This window comes from Pogoniulus pusillus, unplaced genomic scaffold, assembly GCF_015220805.1.
Source record: "Pogoniulus pusillus isolate bPogPus1 unplaced genomic scaffold, bPogPus1.pri scaffold_70_arrow_ctg1, whole genome shotgun sequence".
NCBI classification, from domain to species: domain Eukaryota; kingdom Metazoa; phylum Chordata; class Aves; order Piciformes; family Lybiidae; genus Pogoniulus; species Pogoniulus pusillus.
In genome coordinates this window covers 333,347-351,773 of record NW_026974717.1, presented here as the reverse complement: position 1 = coordinate 351,773, position 18,427 = coordinate 333,347, and the positions used below count along the sequence as shown (strand labels likewise).

The 18,427-nt window shown below is 47.7% G+C and overlaps 1 protein-coding gene across 1 annotated transcript; it reads left to right on the top strand.

Annotated features, from left to right (window-relative positions):
* Positions 1–13,686: 13,686 nt before the first annotated feature.
* LOC135174505 (uncharacterized) lies at positions 13,687–17,850 on the top strand. Its single transcript, XM_064141753.1, has one exon. It carries the CDS (start codon positions 14,158–14,160, stop codon positions 15,616–15,618), a length of 1,461 nt encoding a protein of 486 aa, XP_063997823.1. The 5' UTR covers positions 13,687–14,157; the 3' UTR covers positions 15,619–17,850.
* The last annotated feature ends 577 nt before the right edge of the window (positions 17,851–18,427 follow it).

The following is an 18,427-nucleotide window of genomic DNA, read 5'->3' as shown; positions in this document are numbered from 1 at the left end:
CAGGAATGGCCTAGCCTGGAATCCCCTGCATCATTCTGTAGCTTTCCAGCTCCCTCACACACTGGCAAAAGAAACTTTCTCCTAGCTGCTTTCCTTTGAAGCAGAAACACATTTACATTCTAGCCCCATTGAAGAACCATAGAAATTCGCTTTACAAAAAGCACTCCTTCTGCGTGTAGACCCAGCCAGGAATGGCCTAGCCTGGAATCCTCTGCACCATTCTGCAGCTTTCCAGCTCCCTCACACACTGGCAAAAGAAACTTTCTCCTAGCTGCTTTCCTTTGAAGCAGAAACACGTTTACATCCTAGCCCCATTGAATAACCATAGAAATTCGGTTTACAAAAAGCACTCATTCTGCTTATAGACCCAGCCAGGAATGGCCTAGCCAGGAATCCCCTGCACCATTCTGTAGCTTTCCAGCTCCCTCACACACTGGCAAAAGAAACTTTCTCCTACCTGCTTTCCTTTGAAGCAGAAGCATGTTTACATCCTAGCCCCATTGAAGAACCATAGAAATGCCGTTTAGAAAAAGCACTCCTTCTGCGTGTATACCCAGCCAGGAATGGCCTAGCCTGGAATCCCCTGCACCACTCTGCAGCTTTCCAGCTGCGTCACACACTGGCAAAAGAAACTTTCTCCTAGCTGCTTTCCTTTGAAGCAGAAACACGTTTACATCCTAGCCCCATTGAAGAACCATAGAAATGCCCTTTAGAAAAAGCACTCCTTCTGCTTATAGACCCAGCCAGGAATGGCCTAGCCTGGAATCCCCTACACCATTCTGTAGCTTTCCAGCTCCCTCACACACTGGCAAAAGAAACTTTCTCCTAGCTGCTTTCCTTTGAAGCAGAAACACGTTTACATCCTAGCCCCATTGAAGAACCATAGAAATGCCCTTTAGAAAAAGCACTCCTTCTGCTTATAGACCCAGCCAGGAATGGCCTAGCCTGGAATCCCCTGCACCATTCTGTAGCTTTCCAGCTCCCTCACACACTGGCAAAAGAAACTTTCTCCTAGCTGCTTTCCTTTGAAGCAGAAACACATTTACATCCTAGCCCCATTGAAGAACCATAGAATTTCGCTTTACAAAAAGCACTCCTTCTGCGTGTAGACCCAGCCAGGAATGGCCTAGCCTGGAATCCTCTGCACCATTCTGCAGCTTTCCAGCTGCGTCACACACTGGCAAAAGAAACTTTCTCCTAGCTGCTTTCCTTTGAAGCAGAAACACGTTTACATCCTAGCCCCATTGAATAACCATAGAAATTCGGTTTACAAAAAGCACTCATTCTGCTTATAGACCCAGCCAGGAATGGCCTACCCAGGAATCCCCTGCACCATTCTGTAGCTTTCCAGCTCCCTCACACACTGGCAAAAGAAACTTTCTCCTAGCTGCTTTCCTTTGAAGCAGAAACACGTTTACATCCTAGCCCCATTGAAGAACCATAGAAATGCCCTTTAGAAAAAGCACTCCTTCTGCTTATAGACCCAGCCAGGAATGGCCTAGCCTGGAATCCCCTGCATCATTCTGTAGCTTTCCAGCTTCCTCACACACTGGCAAAAGAAACTTTCTCCTAGCTGCTTTCTTTTGAAACAGAAACACTTTTACATCCTAGCCCCATTGAAGAACCATAGAAATTCGGTTTACAAAAAGCACTCATTCTGCTTATAGACCGATCCAGGAATGGCCTAGCCTGGAATCCCCTGCATCATTCTGTAGCTTTCCAGCTCCCTCACACACTGGCAAAAGAAACTTTCTCCTAGCTGCTTTCCTTTGAAGCAGAAACACGTTTACATCCTAGCCCCATTGAAGAACCATAGAAATGCCGGTTAGAAAAAGCACTCCTTCTGCTTAGAGGCCCAGCCAGGAATGGCCTAGCCTGGAATCCCCTACACCATTCTGCAGCTTTCCAGCCGCATAACACACTGGCAAAAGAAACTTTCTCCTAGCAGCTTTCCTTTGAAGCAGAAACACGTTTACATCCCAGCCCCATTGAAGAACCATAGAAATTCGCTTTACAAAAAGCACTCCTTCTGCTTATAGACCCAGCCAGGAATGGCCTAGCCTGGAATCCCCTGCATCATTCTGTAGCTTTCCAGCTCCCTCACACACTGGTAAAAGAAACTTTCTCCTAGCTGCTTTCCTTTGAAGCAGAAACACGTTTACATCCTAGCCCCATTGGAGAACCATAGAAATACGGTTTAGAAAAAGCACTCCTTCTGCTTATAGACCCAGTCAGGAATGACCTAGCCTGGAATCCTCTGCACCATTCTGCAGCTTTCCAGCTCCCTCACACACTGGCAAAAAAAACTCTCTCCTAGCTCCTTTCCTTTGAAGCAGAAACACGTTTACATCCTAGCCCCATTGAAGAACCATAGAAATTCGCTTTACAAAAAGCACTCCTTCTGCGTGTAGACCCAGCCAGGAATGGCCTAGCCTGGAATGCCCTGCACCATTCTGTAGCTTTCCAGCTCCCTCACACACTGGCAAAAGAAACTTTCTCCTAGCTGCTTTCCTTTGAAGCAGAAACACAATACATCCTAGCCCCATTGAAGAACCATAGAATTTCGCTTTACAAAAAGCACTCCTTCTGCGTGTAGACCCAGCCAGGAATGGCCTAGCCTGGAATCCTCTGCACCATTCTGTAGCTTTCCAGCTCCCTCACACACTGGCAAAAGAAACTTTCTCCTAGCTGCTTTCCTTTGAAGCAGAAACACGTTTACATCCTAGCCCCATTGAATAACCATAGAAATTCGGTTTACAAAAAGCACTCATTCTGCTTATAGACCCAGCCAGGAATGGCCTAGCCTGGAATCCCCTGCACCATCCTGTAGCTTTCCAGCTCCCTCACACTCTGGCAAAAGAAACTTTCTCCTACCTGCTTTCCTTTGAAGCAGAAGCATGTTTACATCCTAGCCCCATTGAAGAACCATAGAAATGCCGTTTAGAAAAAGCACTCCTTCTGCGTGTATACCCAGCCAGGAATGGCCTAGCCTGGAATCCCCTGCACCACTCTGCAGCTTTCCAGCTGCGTCACACACTGGCAAAAGAAACTTTCTCCTAGCTGCTTTCCTTTGAAGCAGAAACACGTTTACATCCTAGCCCCATTGAAGGACCATAGAAATTCGGTTTACAAAAAGCACTCATTCTGCTTATAGACCCAGCCAGGAATGGCCTAGCCTGGAATCCCCTACACCATTCTGTAGCTTTCCAGCTCCCTCACACACTGGCAAAAGAAACTTTCTCCTAGCTGCTTTCCTTTGAAGCAGAAAACGTTTACATCCTAGCCCCATTGAAGAACCATAGAATTTCGCTTTACAAAAAGCACTCCTTCTGCGTGTAGACCCAGCCAGGAATGGCCTAGCCTGGAATCCTCTGCACCATTCTGCAGCTTTCCAGCTCCCTCACACACTGGCAAAAGAAACTTTCTCCTAGCTGCTTTCCTTTGAAGCAGAAACACGTTTACATCCTAGCCCCATTGAATAACCATAGAAATTCGGTTTACAAAAAGCACTCATTCTGCTTATAGACCCAGCCAGGAATGGCCTACCCAGGAATCCCCTGCACCATTCTGTAGCTTTCCAGCTCCCTCACACACTGGCAAAAGAAACTTTCTCCTAGCTGCTTTCCTTTGAAGCAGAAACACGTTTACATCCTAGCCCCATTGAAGAACCATAGAAATGCCCTTTAGAAAAAGCACTCCTTCTGCTTATAGACCCAGCCAGGAATGGCCTAGCCTGGAATCCCCTGCATCATTCTGTAGCTTTCCAGCTTCCTCACACACTGGCAAAAGAAACTTTCTCCTAGCTGCTTTCTTTTGAAACAGAAACACTTTTACATCCTAGCCCCATTGAAGAACCATAGAAATTCGGTTTACAAAAAGCACTCATTCTGCTTATAGACCGATCCAGGAATGGCCTAGCCTGGAATCCCCTGCATCATTCTGTAGCTTTCCAGCTCCCTCACACACTGGCAAAAGAAACTTTCTCCTAGCTGCTTTCCTTTGAAGCAGAAACACGTTTACATCCTAGCCCCATTGAAGAACCATAGAAATGCCGTTTAGAAAAAGCACTCCTTCTGCTTAGAGGCCCAGCCAGGAATGGCCTAGCCTGGAATCCCCTACACCATTCTGCAGCTTTCCAGCCGCATAACACACTGGCAAAAGAAACTTTCTCCTAGCAGCTTTCCTTTGAAGCAGAAACACGTTTACATCCCAGCCCCATTGAAGAACCATAGAAATTCGCTTTACAAAAAGCACTCCTTCTGCTTATAGACCCAGCCAGGAATGGCCTAGCCTGGAATCCCCTGCATCATTCTGTAGATTTCCAGCTCCCTCACACACTGGTAAAAGAAACTTTCTCCTAGCTGCTTTCCTTTGAAGCAGAAACACGTTTACATCCTAGCCCCATTGGAGAACCATAGAAATACGGTTTAGAAAAAGCACTCCTTCTGCTTATAGACCCAGTCAGGAATGACCTAGCCTGGAATCCTCTGCACCATTCTGCAGCTTTCCAGCTCCCTCACACACTGGCAAAAAAAACTTTCTCCTGGCTCCTTTCCTTTGAAGCAGAAACACGTTTACATCCTAGCCCCATTGAAGAACCATAGAAATTCGCTTTACAAAAAGCACTCCTTCTGCGTGTAGACCCAGCCAGGAATGGCCTAGCCTGGAATGCCCTGCACCATTCTGTAGCTTTCCAGCTCCCTCACACACTGGCAAAAGAAACTTTCTCCTAGCTGCTTTCCTTTGAAGCAGAAACACAATACATCCTAGCCCCATTGAAGAACCATAGAAATTCGCTTTACAAAAAGCACTCCTTCTGCGTGTAGACCCAGCCAGGAATGGCCTAGCCTGGAATCCTCTGCACCATTCTGTAGCTTTCCAGCTCCCTCACACACTGGCAAAAGAAACTTTCTCCTAGCTGCTTTCCTTTGAAGCAGAAACACGTTTACATCCTAGCCCCATTGAATAACCATAGAAATTCGGTTTACAAAAAGCACTCATTCTGCTTATAGACCCAGCCAGGAATGGCCTAGCCTGGAATCCCCTGCACCATCCTGTAGCTTTCCAGCTCCCTCACACACTGGCAAAAGAAACTTTCTCCTACCTGCTTTCCTTTGAAGCAGAAGCATGTTTACATCCTAGCCCCATTGAAGAACCATAGAAATGCCGTTTAGAAAAAGCACTCCTTCTGCGTGTATACCCAGCCAGGAATGGCCTAGCCTGGAATCCCCTGCACCACTCTGCAGCTTTCCAGCTGCGTCACACACTGGCAAAAGAAACTTTCTCCTAGCTGCTTTCCTTTCAAGCAGAAACACGTTTACATCCAAGCCCCATTGAATAACCATAGAAATTCGGTTTACAAAAAGCACTCATTCTGCTTATAGACCGAGCCAGGAATGGCCTAGCCTGGAATCCCCTGCACCATTCTGTAGCTTTCCAGCTCCCTCACACACTGGCAAAAGAAACTTTCTCCTACCTGCTTTCCTTTGAAGCAGAAGCATGTTTACATCCTATCCCTATTGAAGAACCATAGAAATTCGCTTTACAAAAAGCACTCATTCTGCTTATAGACCCAGTCAGGAATGACCTAGCCTGGAATCCCCTACACCATTCTGCAGTTTCCAGCTGCGTTACACTGTCAAAAGAAACTTTCTCCTAGCTGCTTTCCTTTGAAGCAGAAGCACGTTTACATCCTAGCCCCATTGAAGAACCATAGAAATGCCGTTTAGAAAAAGCACTCCTTCTGCTTATAGACCCAGTCAGGAATGACCTAGCCGGGAATCCCCTACACCATTCTGCAGCTTTCCAGCTGCATCACACACTGGCAAAAGAAACTTTATCCTAGCTGCTTTCCTTTGAAGCAGAAACACGTTTACATCCTAGCCCCATTGAAGAACCATAGAAATGCCGTTTAGAAAAAGCACTCCTTCTGCGTGTATACCCAGCCAGGAATGGCCTAGCCTGGAATCCCCTGCACCACTCTGCAGCTTTCCAGCTGCGTCACACACTGGCAAAAGAAACTTTCTCCTAGCTGCTTTCCTTTGAAGCAGAAACACGTTTACATCCTAGCCCCATTGAAGAACCATAGAAATGCCCTTTAGAAAAAGCACTCCTTCTGCTTATAGACCCAGCCAGGAATGGCCTAGCCTGGAATCCCCTACACCATTCTGTAGCTTTCCAGCTCCCTCACACACTGGCAAAAGAAACTTTCTCCTAGCTGCTTTCCTTTGAAGCAGAAACACGTTTACATCCTAGCCCCATTGAAGAACCATAGAAATGCCCTTTAGAAAAAGCACTCCTTCTGCTTATAGACCCAGCCAGGAATGGCCTAGCCTGGAATCCCCTGCACCATTCTGTAGCTTTCCAGCTCCCTCACACACTGGCAAAAGAAACTTTCTCCTAGCTGCTTTCCTTTGAAGCAGAAACACATTTACATCCTAGCCCCATTGAAGAACCATAGAATTTCGCTTTACAAAAAGCACTCCTTCTGCGTGTAGACCCAGCCAGGAATGGCCTAGCCTGGAATCCTCTGCACCATTCTGCAGCTTTCCAGCTCCCTCACACACTGGCAAAAGAAACTTTCTCCTAGCTGCTTTCCTTTGAAGCAGAAACACGTTTACATCCTAGCCCCATTGAATAACCATAGAAATTCGGTTTACAAAAAGCACTCATTCTGCTTATAGACCCAGCCAGGAATGGCCTACCCAGGAATCCCCTGCACCATTCTGTAGCTTTCCAGCTCCCTCACACACTGGCAAACGAAACTTTCTCCTAGCTGCTTTCCTTTGAAGCAGAAGCATGTTTACATCCTAGCCCCATTGAAGAACCATAGAAATGCCGTTTAGAAAAAGCACTCCTTCTGCGTGTATACCCAGCCAGGAATGGCCTAGCCTGGAATCCCCTGCACCACTCTGCAGCTTTCCAGCTCCGTCACACACTGGCAAAAGAAACTTTCTCCTAGCTGCTTTCCTTTGAAGCAGAAACACGTTTACATCCTAGCCCCATTGAAGAACCATAGAAATGCCCTTTAGAAAAAGCACTCCTTCTGCTTATAGACCCAGCCAGGAATGGCCTAGCCTGGAATCCCCTACACCATTCTGTAGCTTTCCAGCTCCCTCACACACTGGCAAAAGAAACTTTCTCCTAGCTGCTTTCCTTTGAAGCCGAAAACGTTTACATCCTAGCCCCATTGAAGAACCATAGAAATGCCCTTTAGAAAAAGCACTCCTTCTGCTTATAGACCCAGCCAGGAATGGCCTAGCCTGGAATCCCCTGCACCATTCTGTAGCTTTCCAGCTCCCTCACACACTGGCAAAAGAAACTTTCTCCTAGCTGCTTTCCTTTGAAGCAGAAACACGTTTACATCCTAGCCCCATTGAAGAACCATAGAAATGCCGTTTAGAAAAAGCACTCCTTCTGCTTTAGACCCAGTCAGGAATGACCTAGCCTGGAATCCCCTACACCATTCTGCAGCTTTCCAGCTGCGTCACACACTGGCAAAAGAAACTTTCTCCTAGCTGCTTTCCTTTGAAGCAGAAACACGTTTACATCCTATCCCTATTGAAGAACCATAGAAATTCGCTTTACAAAAAGCACTCCTTCTGCTTATAGACCCAGTCAGGAATGACCTAGACGGGAATCCCCTACACCATTCTGCAGCTTTCCAGCTGCGTCACACACTGGCAAAAGAAACTTTATCCTAGCTGCTTTCCTTTGAAGCAGAAACACGTTTACATCCTAGCCCCATTGAAGAACCATAGAAATGCCCTTTAGAAAAAGCACTCATTCTGCTTATAGACCGAGCCAGGAATGGCCTAGCCTGGAATCCCCTGCATCATTCTGTAGCTTTCCAGCTCCCTCACACACTGGCAAAAGAAACTTTCTCCTAGCTGCTTTCCTTTGAAGCAGAAACACATTTACATTCTAGCCCCATTGAAGAACCATAGAATTTCGCTTTACAAAAAGCACTCCTTCTGCGTGTAGACCCAGCCAGGAATGGCCTAGCCTGGAATCCCCTGCACCACTCTGCAGCTTTCCAGCTGCGTCACACACTGGCAAAAGAAACTTTCTCCTAGCTGCTTTCCTTTGAAGCAGAAACACGTTTACATCCTAGCCCCATTGAAGAACCATAGAAAGGCCCTTTAGAAAAAGCACTCCTTCTGCTTATAGACCAAGCCAGGAATGGCCTAGCCTGGAATCCCCTACACCATTCTGTAGCTTTCCAGCTCCCTCACACACTGGCAAAAGAAACTTTCTCCTAGCTGCTTTCCTTTGAAGCAGAAACACGTTTACATCCTAGCCCCATTGAAGAACCATAGAAATGCCCTTTAGAAAAAGCACTCCTTCTGCTTATAGACCCAGCCAGGAATGGCCTAGCCTGGAATCCCCTGCACCATTCTGTAGCTTTCCAGCTCCCTCACACACTGGCAAAAGAAACTTTCTCCTAGCTGCTTTCCTTTGAAGCAGAAACACATTTACATCCTAGCCCCATTGAAGAACCATAGAATTTCGCTTTACAAAAAGCACTCCTTCTGCGTGTAGACCCAGCCAGGAATGGCCTAGCCTGGAATCCTCTGCACCATTCTGCAGCTTTCCAGCTCCCTCACACACTGGCAAAAGAAACTTTCTCCTAGCTGCTTTCCTTTGAAGCAGAAACACGTTTACATCCTAGCCCCATTGAAGAACCACAGAAATTCGGTTTACAAAAAGCACTCATTCTGCTTATAGACCCAGCCAGGAATGGCCTACCCAGGAATCCCCTGCACCATTCTGTAGCTTTCCAGCTCCCTCACACACTGGCAAAAGAAACTTTCTCCTAGCTGCTTTCCTTTGAAGCAGAAACATGTTTACATCCTAGCCCCATTGAAGAACCATAGAAATTCTGTTTAGAAAAAGCACTCCTTCTGCGTGTATACCCAGCCAGGAATGGCCTAGCCTGGAATCCCCTGCACCACTCTGCAGCTTTCCAGCTGCGTCACACACTGGCAAAAGAAACTTTCTCCTAGCTGCTTTCCTTTGAAGCAGAAACACGTTTACATCCTAGCCCCATTGAAGAACCATAGAAATGCCCTTTAGAAAAAGCACTCCTTCTGCTTATAGACCCAGCCAGGAATGGCCTAGCCTGGAATCCCCTACACCATTCTGTAGCTTTCCAGCTCCCTCACACACTGGCAAAAGAAACTTTCTCCTAGCTGCTTTCCTTTGAAGCAGAAAACGTTTACATCCTAGCCCCATTGAAGAACCATAGAAATGCCCTTTAGAAAAAGCACTCCTTCTGCTTATAGACCCAGCCAGGAATGGCCTAGCCTGGAATCCCCTGCACCATTCTGTAGCTTTCCAGCTCCCTCACACACTGGCAAAAGAAACTTTCTCCTAGCTGCTTTCCTTTGAAGCAGAAACACGTTTACATCCTAGCCCCATTGAAGAACCATAGAAATGCCGTTTAGAAAAAGCACTCCTTCTGCTTTAGACCCAGTCAGGAATGACCTAGCCTGGAATCCCCTACACCATTCTGCAGCTTTCCAGCTGCGTCACACACTGGCAAAAGAAACTTTCTCCTAGCTGCTTTCCTTTGAAGCAGAAACACGTTTACATCCTAGCCCATTTCAAGAACCATAGAAATGCCCTTTAGAAAAAGCACTCATTCTTCTTATAGACCCAGACAGGAATGGCCTTGCCTGGAATCCCCTGCATCATTCTGTAGCTTTCCAGCTCCCTCACACACTGGCAAAAGAAACTTTCTCCTAGCTGCTTTCCTTTGAAGCAGAAACACGTTTACATCCTATCCCTATTGAAGAACCATAGAAATTCGCTTTACAAAAAGCACTCCTTCTGCTTATAGACCCAGTCAGGAATGACCTAGCCTGGAATCCCCTACACCATTCTGCAGCTTTCCAGCGGTGTCACACACTGGTAAAAGAAACTTTCTCCTAGCTGCTTTCCTTTGAAGCAGAAACACGTTTACATCTTAGCCCCCTTGAAGAACCATAGAAATGCCCTTTAGAAAAAGCACTCCTTCTGCTTATAGACCCAGCCAGGAATGGCCTAGCCTGGAATCCCCTACACCATTCTGTAGCTTTCCAGCTCCCTCACACACTGGCAAAAGAAACTTTCTCCTAGCTGCTTTCCTTTGAAGCAGAAACACGTTTACATCCTAGCCCCATTGAAGAACCATAGAAATGCCCTTTAGAAAAAGCACTCCTTCTGCTTATAGACCCAGCCAGGAATGGCCTAGCCTGGAATCCCCTGCACCATTCTGTAGCTTTCCAGCTCCCTCACACACTGGCAAAAGAAACTTTCTCCTATCTGCTTTCCTTTGAAGCAGAAACACATTTACATCCTAGCCCCATTGAAGAACCATAGAATTTCGCTTTACAAAAAGCACTCCTTCTGCGTGTAGACCCAGCCAGGAATGGCCTAGCCTGGAATCCTCTGCACCATTCTGCAGCTTTCCAGCTCCCTCACACACTGGCAAAAGAAACTTTCTCCTAGCTGCTTTCCTTTGAAGCAGAAACACGTTTACATCCTAGCCCCATTGAATAACCATAGAAATTCGGTTTACAAAAAGCACTCATTCTGCTTATAGACCCAGCCAGGAATGGCCTACCCAGGAATCCCCTGCACCATTCTGTAGCTTTCCAGCTCCCTCACACACTGGCAAAAGAAACTTTCTCCTAGCTGCTTTCCTTTGAAGCAGAAGCATGTTTACATCCTAGCCCCATTGAAGAACCATAGAAATGCCGTTTAGAAAAAGCACTCCTTCTGCGTGTATACCCAGCCAGGAATGGCCTAGCCTGGAATCCCCTGCACCACTCTGCAGCTTTCCAGCTGCGTCACACACTGGCAAAAGAAACTTTCTCCTAGCTGCTTTCCTTTGAAGCAGAAACACGTTTACATCCTAGCCCCATTGAAGAACCATAGAAATGCCCTTTAGAAAAAGCACTCCTTCTGCTTATAGACCCAGCCAGGAATGGCCTAGCCTGGAATCCCCTACACCATTCTGTAGCTTTCCAGCTCCCTCACACACTGGCAAAAGAAACTTTCTCCTAGCTGCTTTCCTTTGAAGCAGAAAACGTTTACATCCTAGCCCCATTGAAGAACCATAGAAATGCCCTTTAGAAAAAGCACTCCTTCTGCTTATAGACCCAGCCAGGAATGGCCTAGCCTGGAATCCCCTGCACCATTCTGTAGCTTTCCAGCTCCCTCACACACTGGCAAAAGAAACTTTCTCCTAGCTGCTTTCCTTTGAAGCAGAAACACGTTTACATCCTAGCCCCATTGAAGAACCATAGAAATGCCGTTTAGAAAAAGCACTCCTTCTGCTTTAGACCCAGTCAGGAATGACCTAGCCTGGAATCCCCTACACCATTCTGCAGCTTTCCAGCTGCGTCACACACTGGCAAAAGAAACTTTCTCCTAGCTGCTTTCCTTTGAAGCAGAAACACGTTTACATCCTAGCCCATTTCAAGAACCATAGAAATGCCCTTTAGAAAAAGCACTCATTCTGCTTATAGACCCAGACAGGAATGGCCTTGCCTGGAATCCCCTGCATCATTCTGCAGCTTTCCAGCTCCCTCACACACTGGCAAAAGAAACTTTCTCCTAGCTGCTTTCCTTTGAAGCAGAAACACGTTTACATCCTATCCCTATTGAAGAACCATAGAAATTCGCTTTACAAAAAGCACTCCTTCTGCTTATAGACCCAGTCAGGAATGACCTAGCCTGGAATCCCCTACACCATTCTGCAGCTTTCCAGCGGTGTCACACACTGGTAAAAGAAACTTTCTCCTAGCTGCTTTCCTTTGAAGCAGAAACACGTTTACATCCTAGCCCCATTGAAGAACCATAGAAATGCCCTTTAGAAAAAGCACTCCTTCTGCTTATAGACCCAGCCAGGAATGGCCTAGCCTGGAATCCCCTACACCATTCTGTAGCTTTCCAGCTCCCTCACACACTGGCAAAAGAAACTTTCTCCTAGCTGCTTTCCTTTCAAGCAGAAACACGTTTACATCCTAGCCCCATTGAAGAACCATAGAAATGCCCTTTAGAAAAAGCACTCCTTCTGCTTATAGACCCAGCCAGGAATGGCCTAGCCTGGAATCCCCTGCACCATTCTGTAGCTTTCCAGCTCCCTCACACACTGGCAAAAGAAACTTTCTCCTAGCTGCTTTCCTTTGAAGCAGAAACACATTTACATCCTAGCCCCATTGAAGAACCATAGAATTTCGCTTTACAAAAAGCACTCATTCTGCTTATAGACCCAGCCAGGAATGGCCTAGCCTGGAATCCTTGTGAGAGTCTGATCCTCTCTCTTGTTAATCAACAAAGATAAAGATTGCATTGTCCCTCCTTAATCTTGTTACTTCTGGGACTCAGACTCAGACTCGGTGCTTGGCCCAAAAGCTCAGAGATGCAAATCAACAGACAATACCTTTGAAACTCCTAGACCTCACCCTGGCTGGACTGCCCAGGAAGCCTCCACCTTATCTCAGCTGCCCCCAAGGGCTGTGTATGCAGGGTGTGGACAGGTGTAGCTGAGAGAGGGCGGAGGCCCTCCCCCCGGCGACGCCAGACCCCTGCGAATGTGTGAGAATGCACAGGAAGATGCCCTGGGGGGGCTGCAGCTGGACACTGAGCAGAAAACTGTATAAAAAGGCAGGAGAAAGGCCTGCCAAAGTGTGGCATCCCCACCAGACCAAGCGTGGCATCCCCACCAGACCAAGCGTGGCATCCCCACCAGACCAAGCGTGGCATCCCCACCAGTGGTATTCCCATCGGACCACCAGTGACATCTCCACCCGTGGCATCCCCACCAGACCAAGGGTGGTATCCCCACCAGTGGCATTCCCAGCGGACCACCATTCCCACCGGACCAAGAGTGGCACCTCCATCGGACCACCAGTGACATCTCCACCGGACCACCGAGGGCAGACCATCACCAGACCACCAGAACTGCCCACCGCCTGAAGAACCTCTGACAAACTCCGCAGAAGATCATCCCTGGGCCACGCACCCGTCTCTCTCTCTCCCCTTCATCGGCGGCTGAGGGTAATATGATCACAGCCTTTTCCCCTTCCCTGCTCCTTCTTTTCCTCTCCCTCTGTTCTGATCTTTCTCTCTCCCCCTTCTCCCCTCTCTCCCTCAGTTTTGCCCAACCTTATCCTTTAATAAACAGTTTCATGGTGACATATGGTCTCGTTTGCACCTTAATTTCACAACACAGAATCCATAAGAACTGGTCTAGCTCCTCTGGACAGAGATACTGTTAATCTCTGCTCCTCCGGACCTTGACATTTTTTGGCGTCACGGACAGGATTCTGTGTAGTGAAAGTATCATCAGGAAACTGTTGCATTTCTGAGAACCCCAAAGTGTGCACGAGTGTGTCTGAGATGTACTCTGAGAGCAAAATGAATGCTTGTGGAGCAGAGTGTGGGGATTCTTCCAATGCCTAAATGTGTCTGCGTTCCCGGGAAAGAATATTTTGGGGTACAAGTGTTGATTTTATAGTGTGACCTTCCCGAGAATTCTTAGTACCCTGCGGTAAATAGGAAATATTGTGTAAAGTGTGTCCTCTTGGGGAGAGCTACCTCCACAAGAAGTCTAGTAAAATTGAGAATATTGAGAAAGTGTGTCCCCTTGGGGAAAGGTTCACAAGAAGTCTAGGAAACTTATTGTGTAAAGTGTGTCCTGGGGGAAAGAATTTCCCCCGAGAAGCCTCTCTGTTGGTAAAGTGTGTCCTCTCGGGGTGACTGTGGCTGTCCTCTCCGAGAAGCTAGATCTCTGCGTTCCCGGGAAAGAATATTTTAGGGTACAAGTGTTGATTTTAGTGTGGCCTTCCCGAGAATTCTTACTACCCTGCGGTAAATAGGATTGTGTAAAGTGTGTCCTGGGGGAAAGAATTTCCCCCGAGAAGTCTAGTGAACCCAAACGGAACAGCTTCTCTGTTGGTATAGTGTGTCCTCTCGGGGTGACTGTGGCTGTCCTCTCCGAGAAGCTAGATCTTGGTGTGATCTCCCTGGAGGAATTTATTGTGTGTTTGTCTGGGGAACAGTGTTTGTGAGTGAGCTTTCTCTGAGCAGTTTTTGTAGGGAAGATTTTTGAGGTATAAGGTCTTTGTGTTGTTGTGACCTCCCCGTGGAGCTCTTACCTTAAAGGCAATGGCCACGGTGGAGAGGCTTTTCTGTCTGTTGGAAGCTCACGGTGCCCGCCCGTCCGTGGAAGGGCTGGATTGGGCCCGTGAGAACTGGAGTAACTGTCAGAGTGTGGCGGATCGGATTGTGGCCCTGCAGAAGGAGGCACGGGCCAAGTCGGGAAAGGGCAAAGCCTTCATCTGTGCAGTTTTGGGTGCGTGTTTGGCTGCTTCAATAGATGAAAAGCAAAGCCAAAACGGACGAGAGAATAAACTCATTTCCTCCTTGCAGGAGCTGGTAGATTCCCTGCAAGGGCATATTGTAACTTTAAAAGATGAAGTGGCAGATCTTAAGGATAGATTAAAAACAGAACAGAAGCGGCAAAAGTGGTTTTTGAAGGAGGAAGAGTTAAAGCAGACAGAGCCTGCCTCCATATACCCCCAGGCAGAACTGGCAGCAGCAGAGGAAGCTGCTGCTCACATGCGTCCTCTCATTAAAACTGAGATGCTGTATGAGGATGAGGATGGCACCCCTGCCATCACAACGAAAGAGATACCCTTTTCTTCCACTGAGCTGGCCAAACTGCGTAAAGAGTTTGCACGTTCGGCTAGAGAGTCTGAGGTGGAATATGTATGGCGTGTCTCTAGAACTGGAGGTGATCAAATTAGGTTGACAGAGGCTGAAGCTACAGGCTATTGGGGTGCTAATGTGTTCCTAACTACGGGCAATAGGAGTGGTCCCTGGAGCCTTACTCAGCGAGCAGCTTTTTGGGCTGGGGGCTTTGATTCAAAGGAGAGAGGAGAGCCTCTAGTTCTGAGGGGAGGCATGAATCAGATAATGGAAAATGTGCAGAAGGCAGCTTGTTTGCAAATGGTCTATGATCGAGAACTGAAACATCATTTTGAATCGCCCCTTTCTCTCTTGGTGGACCCGAAGCGAATGACCCCCCTGGTGAGGGGACTTCCTGACTCCCTCAAGATGAAAGGCATTCAGCTCCAAAAGGAGATAGCTGACACCCCACTTACCTCCCGAATACAAGCTGCTCTGAGGGAGAACTTAACACCCGGGAGGAACCAGCCCGATGGCAGACAATGGACGTGGGAGGAGGTGGCTAGAGAGCTATTAGATTATGCCAGGCAGTATGGGGTGCCTGAGGAAGTTCATAAGCCTGAGCCTAGAGGCTTGAGGCATGTGAAAATTAATCACCCACTGCCAAGTGCAGATCCCCAGAGCCAGATGCTTCGAATCCCCAAACGACACTCGACTGGGGGGAGGGAGCATCCGAACACTAGACAGTATTGGTGGGGGCTTGGCCGAAAGAAAGGTATCCCAAAAGAAGTGATTGATGGGTTATCTTCAGTGCAGTTGGAAATCGTTGTAAAAAACTGGCCAGAGTCTAGCCAGAAACCCGAGCCCACTGCACCCCCCTTGATAGACTTATCTGATGTGGGGAAAGGCGTGCCCCCTTCTCAGCCTCAGAGGAGCTGAGAGCTTCACCCCTCTGTGGTGAGTGGGGGAGGTGAAGCCTAGAGATCTGTGAGCTCACCAATCAATTGCAAATTGTACAGGGTCTGGGAGGTGGATTTGGTTTGTGCCTAGCTTGGCTTCAAGCTGAAACAATCAAAGGCACTTACCGGCCCATTCAAAGCAATTAGCTTCACCTGGGCAGGCTCAGGGAGCCTCTCTTTGGGTGGAGGTGCCTTGCACTGATACCTTATCAGTATCTGAGGGAGTTGACTAAAGATTCCTTGAGATATTGTCAGAAGGATTTGTTTTGTTGCCATACTAATGACTTCTCAAGTTTTGCAGGCTACAAGTTCTCCCCGCAGCATCACTACAACAGAGGACTGCCCTTTCCTCACAGCCCGGCAGTGTCATCAGATACACGGGGAAGCTTTACCTAAGCTTCAATGGACTCCCACCTGAAGGATTGACGGGGTGGGGGGTTATGGAACTAATGTATTCTGTCCTGGTTTGTAAAGCAATTCAGCATTGTTCTTTTGTCCAAAATATGTCTTTGGTGTATTGTCTTAGTAAGAAATCATTTGGGTGCTTGGTATTTTAGTATGAAGAGTCGTGCACATCCTGAGGGGAGATGGAACAATGTCCTTTTCCCTAACACATTGGCAGGGACAAATTCTATAAAAGGGTTACCACCTAATTGGACTGGGGTATGCTATATTGGACTGATTCACCCACGTTTTTTCTTACTCCCAGGTGGAGAAGGAAAGGGTCTGGGAATCAAAGTATATGATAATTTGGGAAGAAAGAGAAGGTCCATCTCCACTCATTTGGCACAAGGTAGTGGTCAAAAGTGGGGAAAAAGGTGACTGGACCTCCCCAACAGACTTTTAAATACTATGGTCCTGCTACCTGGAAACTCTGTGAATGGTTCTTGATTATCTGTTAGCAGAAGAAGGAGGGGTTGTGGAAAATTAAATTATTCCAACCGTTGTCTACAGATTGATGACAATGGGAAAGCAGTGAGACAAATATCTTCTGGGATTCGAAAATTAGCTCATGTACCTGTCCAGACCTGGGAAGGATGGAATATGGACTGGCTCTCCTGGCTTCCAGGGGGACCTTGGGTTAAACAGATGTTGTTTTATTTGTTATGTGTTTTGGCATTGTTACTTTTCTTGCCATGTATCATTCCCTGTTTTATACAACTGATTCAACATGTAGTATCCAATATGCAATTTGTATCCACTGATGGTGTGAGACACGTTCGGGCCATTACCCGATCAAAACCCATGTCTATTGTGAAAATTGTATAAAACTTCCCCATTTTTCCCCTAAACCTTTCCTTTTCCTTTCTCTCTCTTCCCCCCCCCTATCCTTTTTCCCTCTTTTATCTTTGTTGACGGGGTGATGTGAGAGTCTGATCCTCTCTCTTGTTAATCAACAAAGATAAAGATTGCATTGTCCCTCCTTAATCTTGTTACTTCTGGGACTCAGACTCAGACTCGGTGCTTGGCCCAAAAGCTCAGAGATGCAAATCAACAGACAATACCTTTGAAACTCCTAGACCTCACCCTGGCTGGACTGCCCAGGAAGCCTCCACCTTATCTCAGCTGCCCCCAAGGGCTGTGTATGCAGGGTGTGGACAGGTGTAGCTGAGAGAGGGCGGAGGCCCTCCCCCCGGCGACGCCAGACCCCTGCGAATGTGTGAGAATGCACAGGAAGATGCCCTGGGGGGGCTGCAGCTGGACACTGAGCAGAAAACTGTATAAAAAGGCAGGAGAAAGGCCTGCCAAAGTGTGGCATCCCCACCAGACCAAGCGTGGCATCCCCACCAGACCAAGCGTGGCATCCCCACCAGACCAAGCGTGGCATCCCCACCAGTGGTATTCCCATCGGACCACCAGTGACATCTCCACCCGTGGCATCCCCACCAGACCAAGGGTGGTATCCCCACCAGTGGCATTCCCAGCGGACCACCATTCCCACCGGACCAAGAGTGGCACCTCCATCGGACCACCAGTGACATCTCCACCGGACCACCGAGGGCAGACCATCACCAGACCACCAGAACTGCCCACCGCCTGAAGAACCTCTGACAAACTCCGCAGAAGATCATCCCTGGGCCACGCACCCGTCTCTCTCTCTCCCCTTCATCGGCGGCTGAGGGTAATATGATCACAGCCTTTTCCCCTTCCCTGCTCCTTCTTTTCCTCTCCCTCTGTTCTGATCTTTCTCTCTCCCCCTTCTCCCCTCTCTCCCTCCGTTTTGCCCAATCTTATCCTTTAATAAACAGTTTCATGATGATATTTGGTCTCGTTTGCACCTTAATTTCACAACACGGAATCCATAAGAACTGGTCTAGCTCCTCTGGACAGAGATACTGTTAATCTCTGCTCCTCCGGACCTTGACAATCCTCTGCACCATTCTGCAGCTTTCCAGCTCCCTCACACACTGGCAAAAGAAACTTTCTCCTAGCTGCTTTCCTTTGAAGCAGAAACACGTTTACATCCTAGCCCCATTGAATAACCATAGAAATTCGGTTTACAAAAAGCATTCATTCTGCTTATAGACCCAGCCAGGAATGGCCTACCCAGGAATCCCCTGCACCATTCTGTAGCTTTCCAGCTCCCTCACACACTGGCAAAAGAAACTTTCTCCTAGCTGCTTTCCTTTGAAGCAGAAGCATGTTTACATCCTAGCCCCATTGAAGAACCATAGAAATGCCCTTTAGAAAAAGCACTCCTTCTGCGTGTATACCCAGCCAGGAATGGCCTAGCCTGGAATCCCCTGCACCACTCTGCAGCTTTCCAGCTGCGTCACACACTGGCAAAA

Bases quoted from the DNA above. Each gene is read 5' to 3' on its own strand.
- LOC135174505 (XM_064141753.1), top strand. From the start codon at position 14,158: ATGGCCACGGTGGAGAGGCTTTTCTGTCTGTTGGAAGCTCACGGTGCC.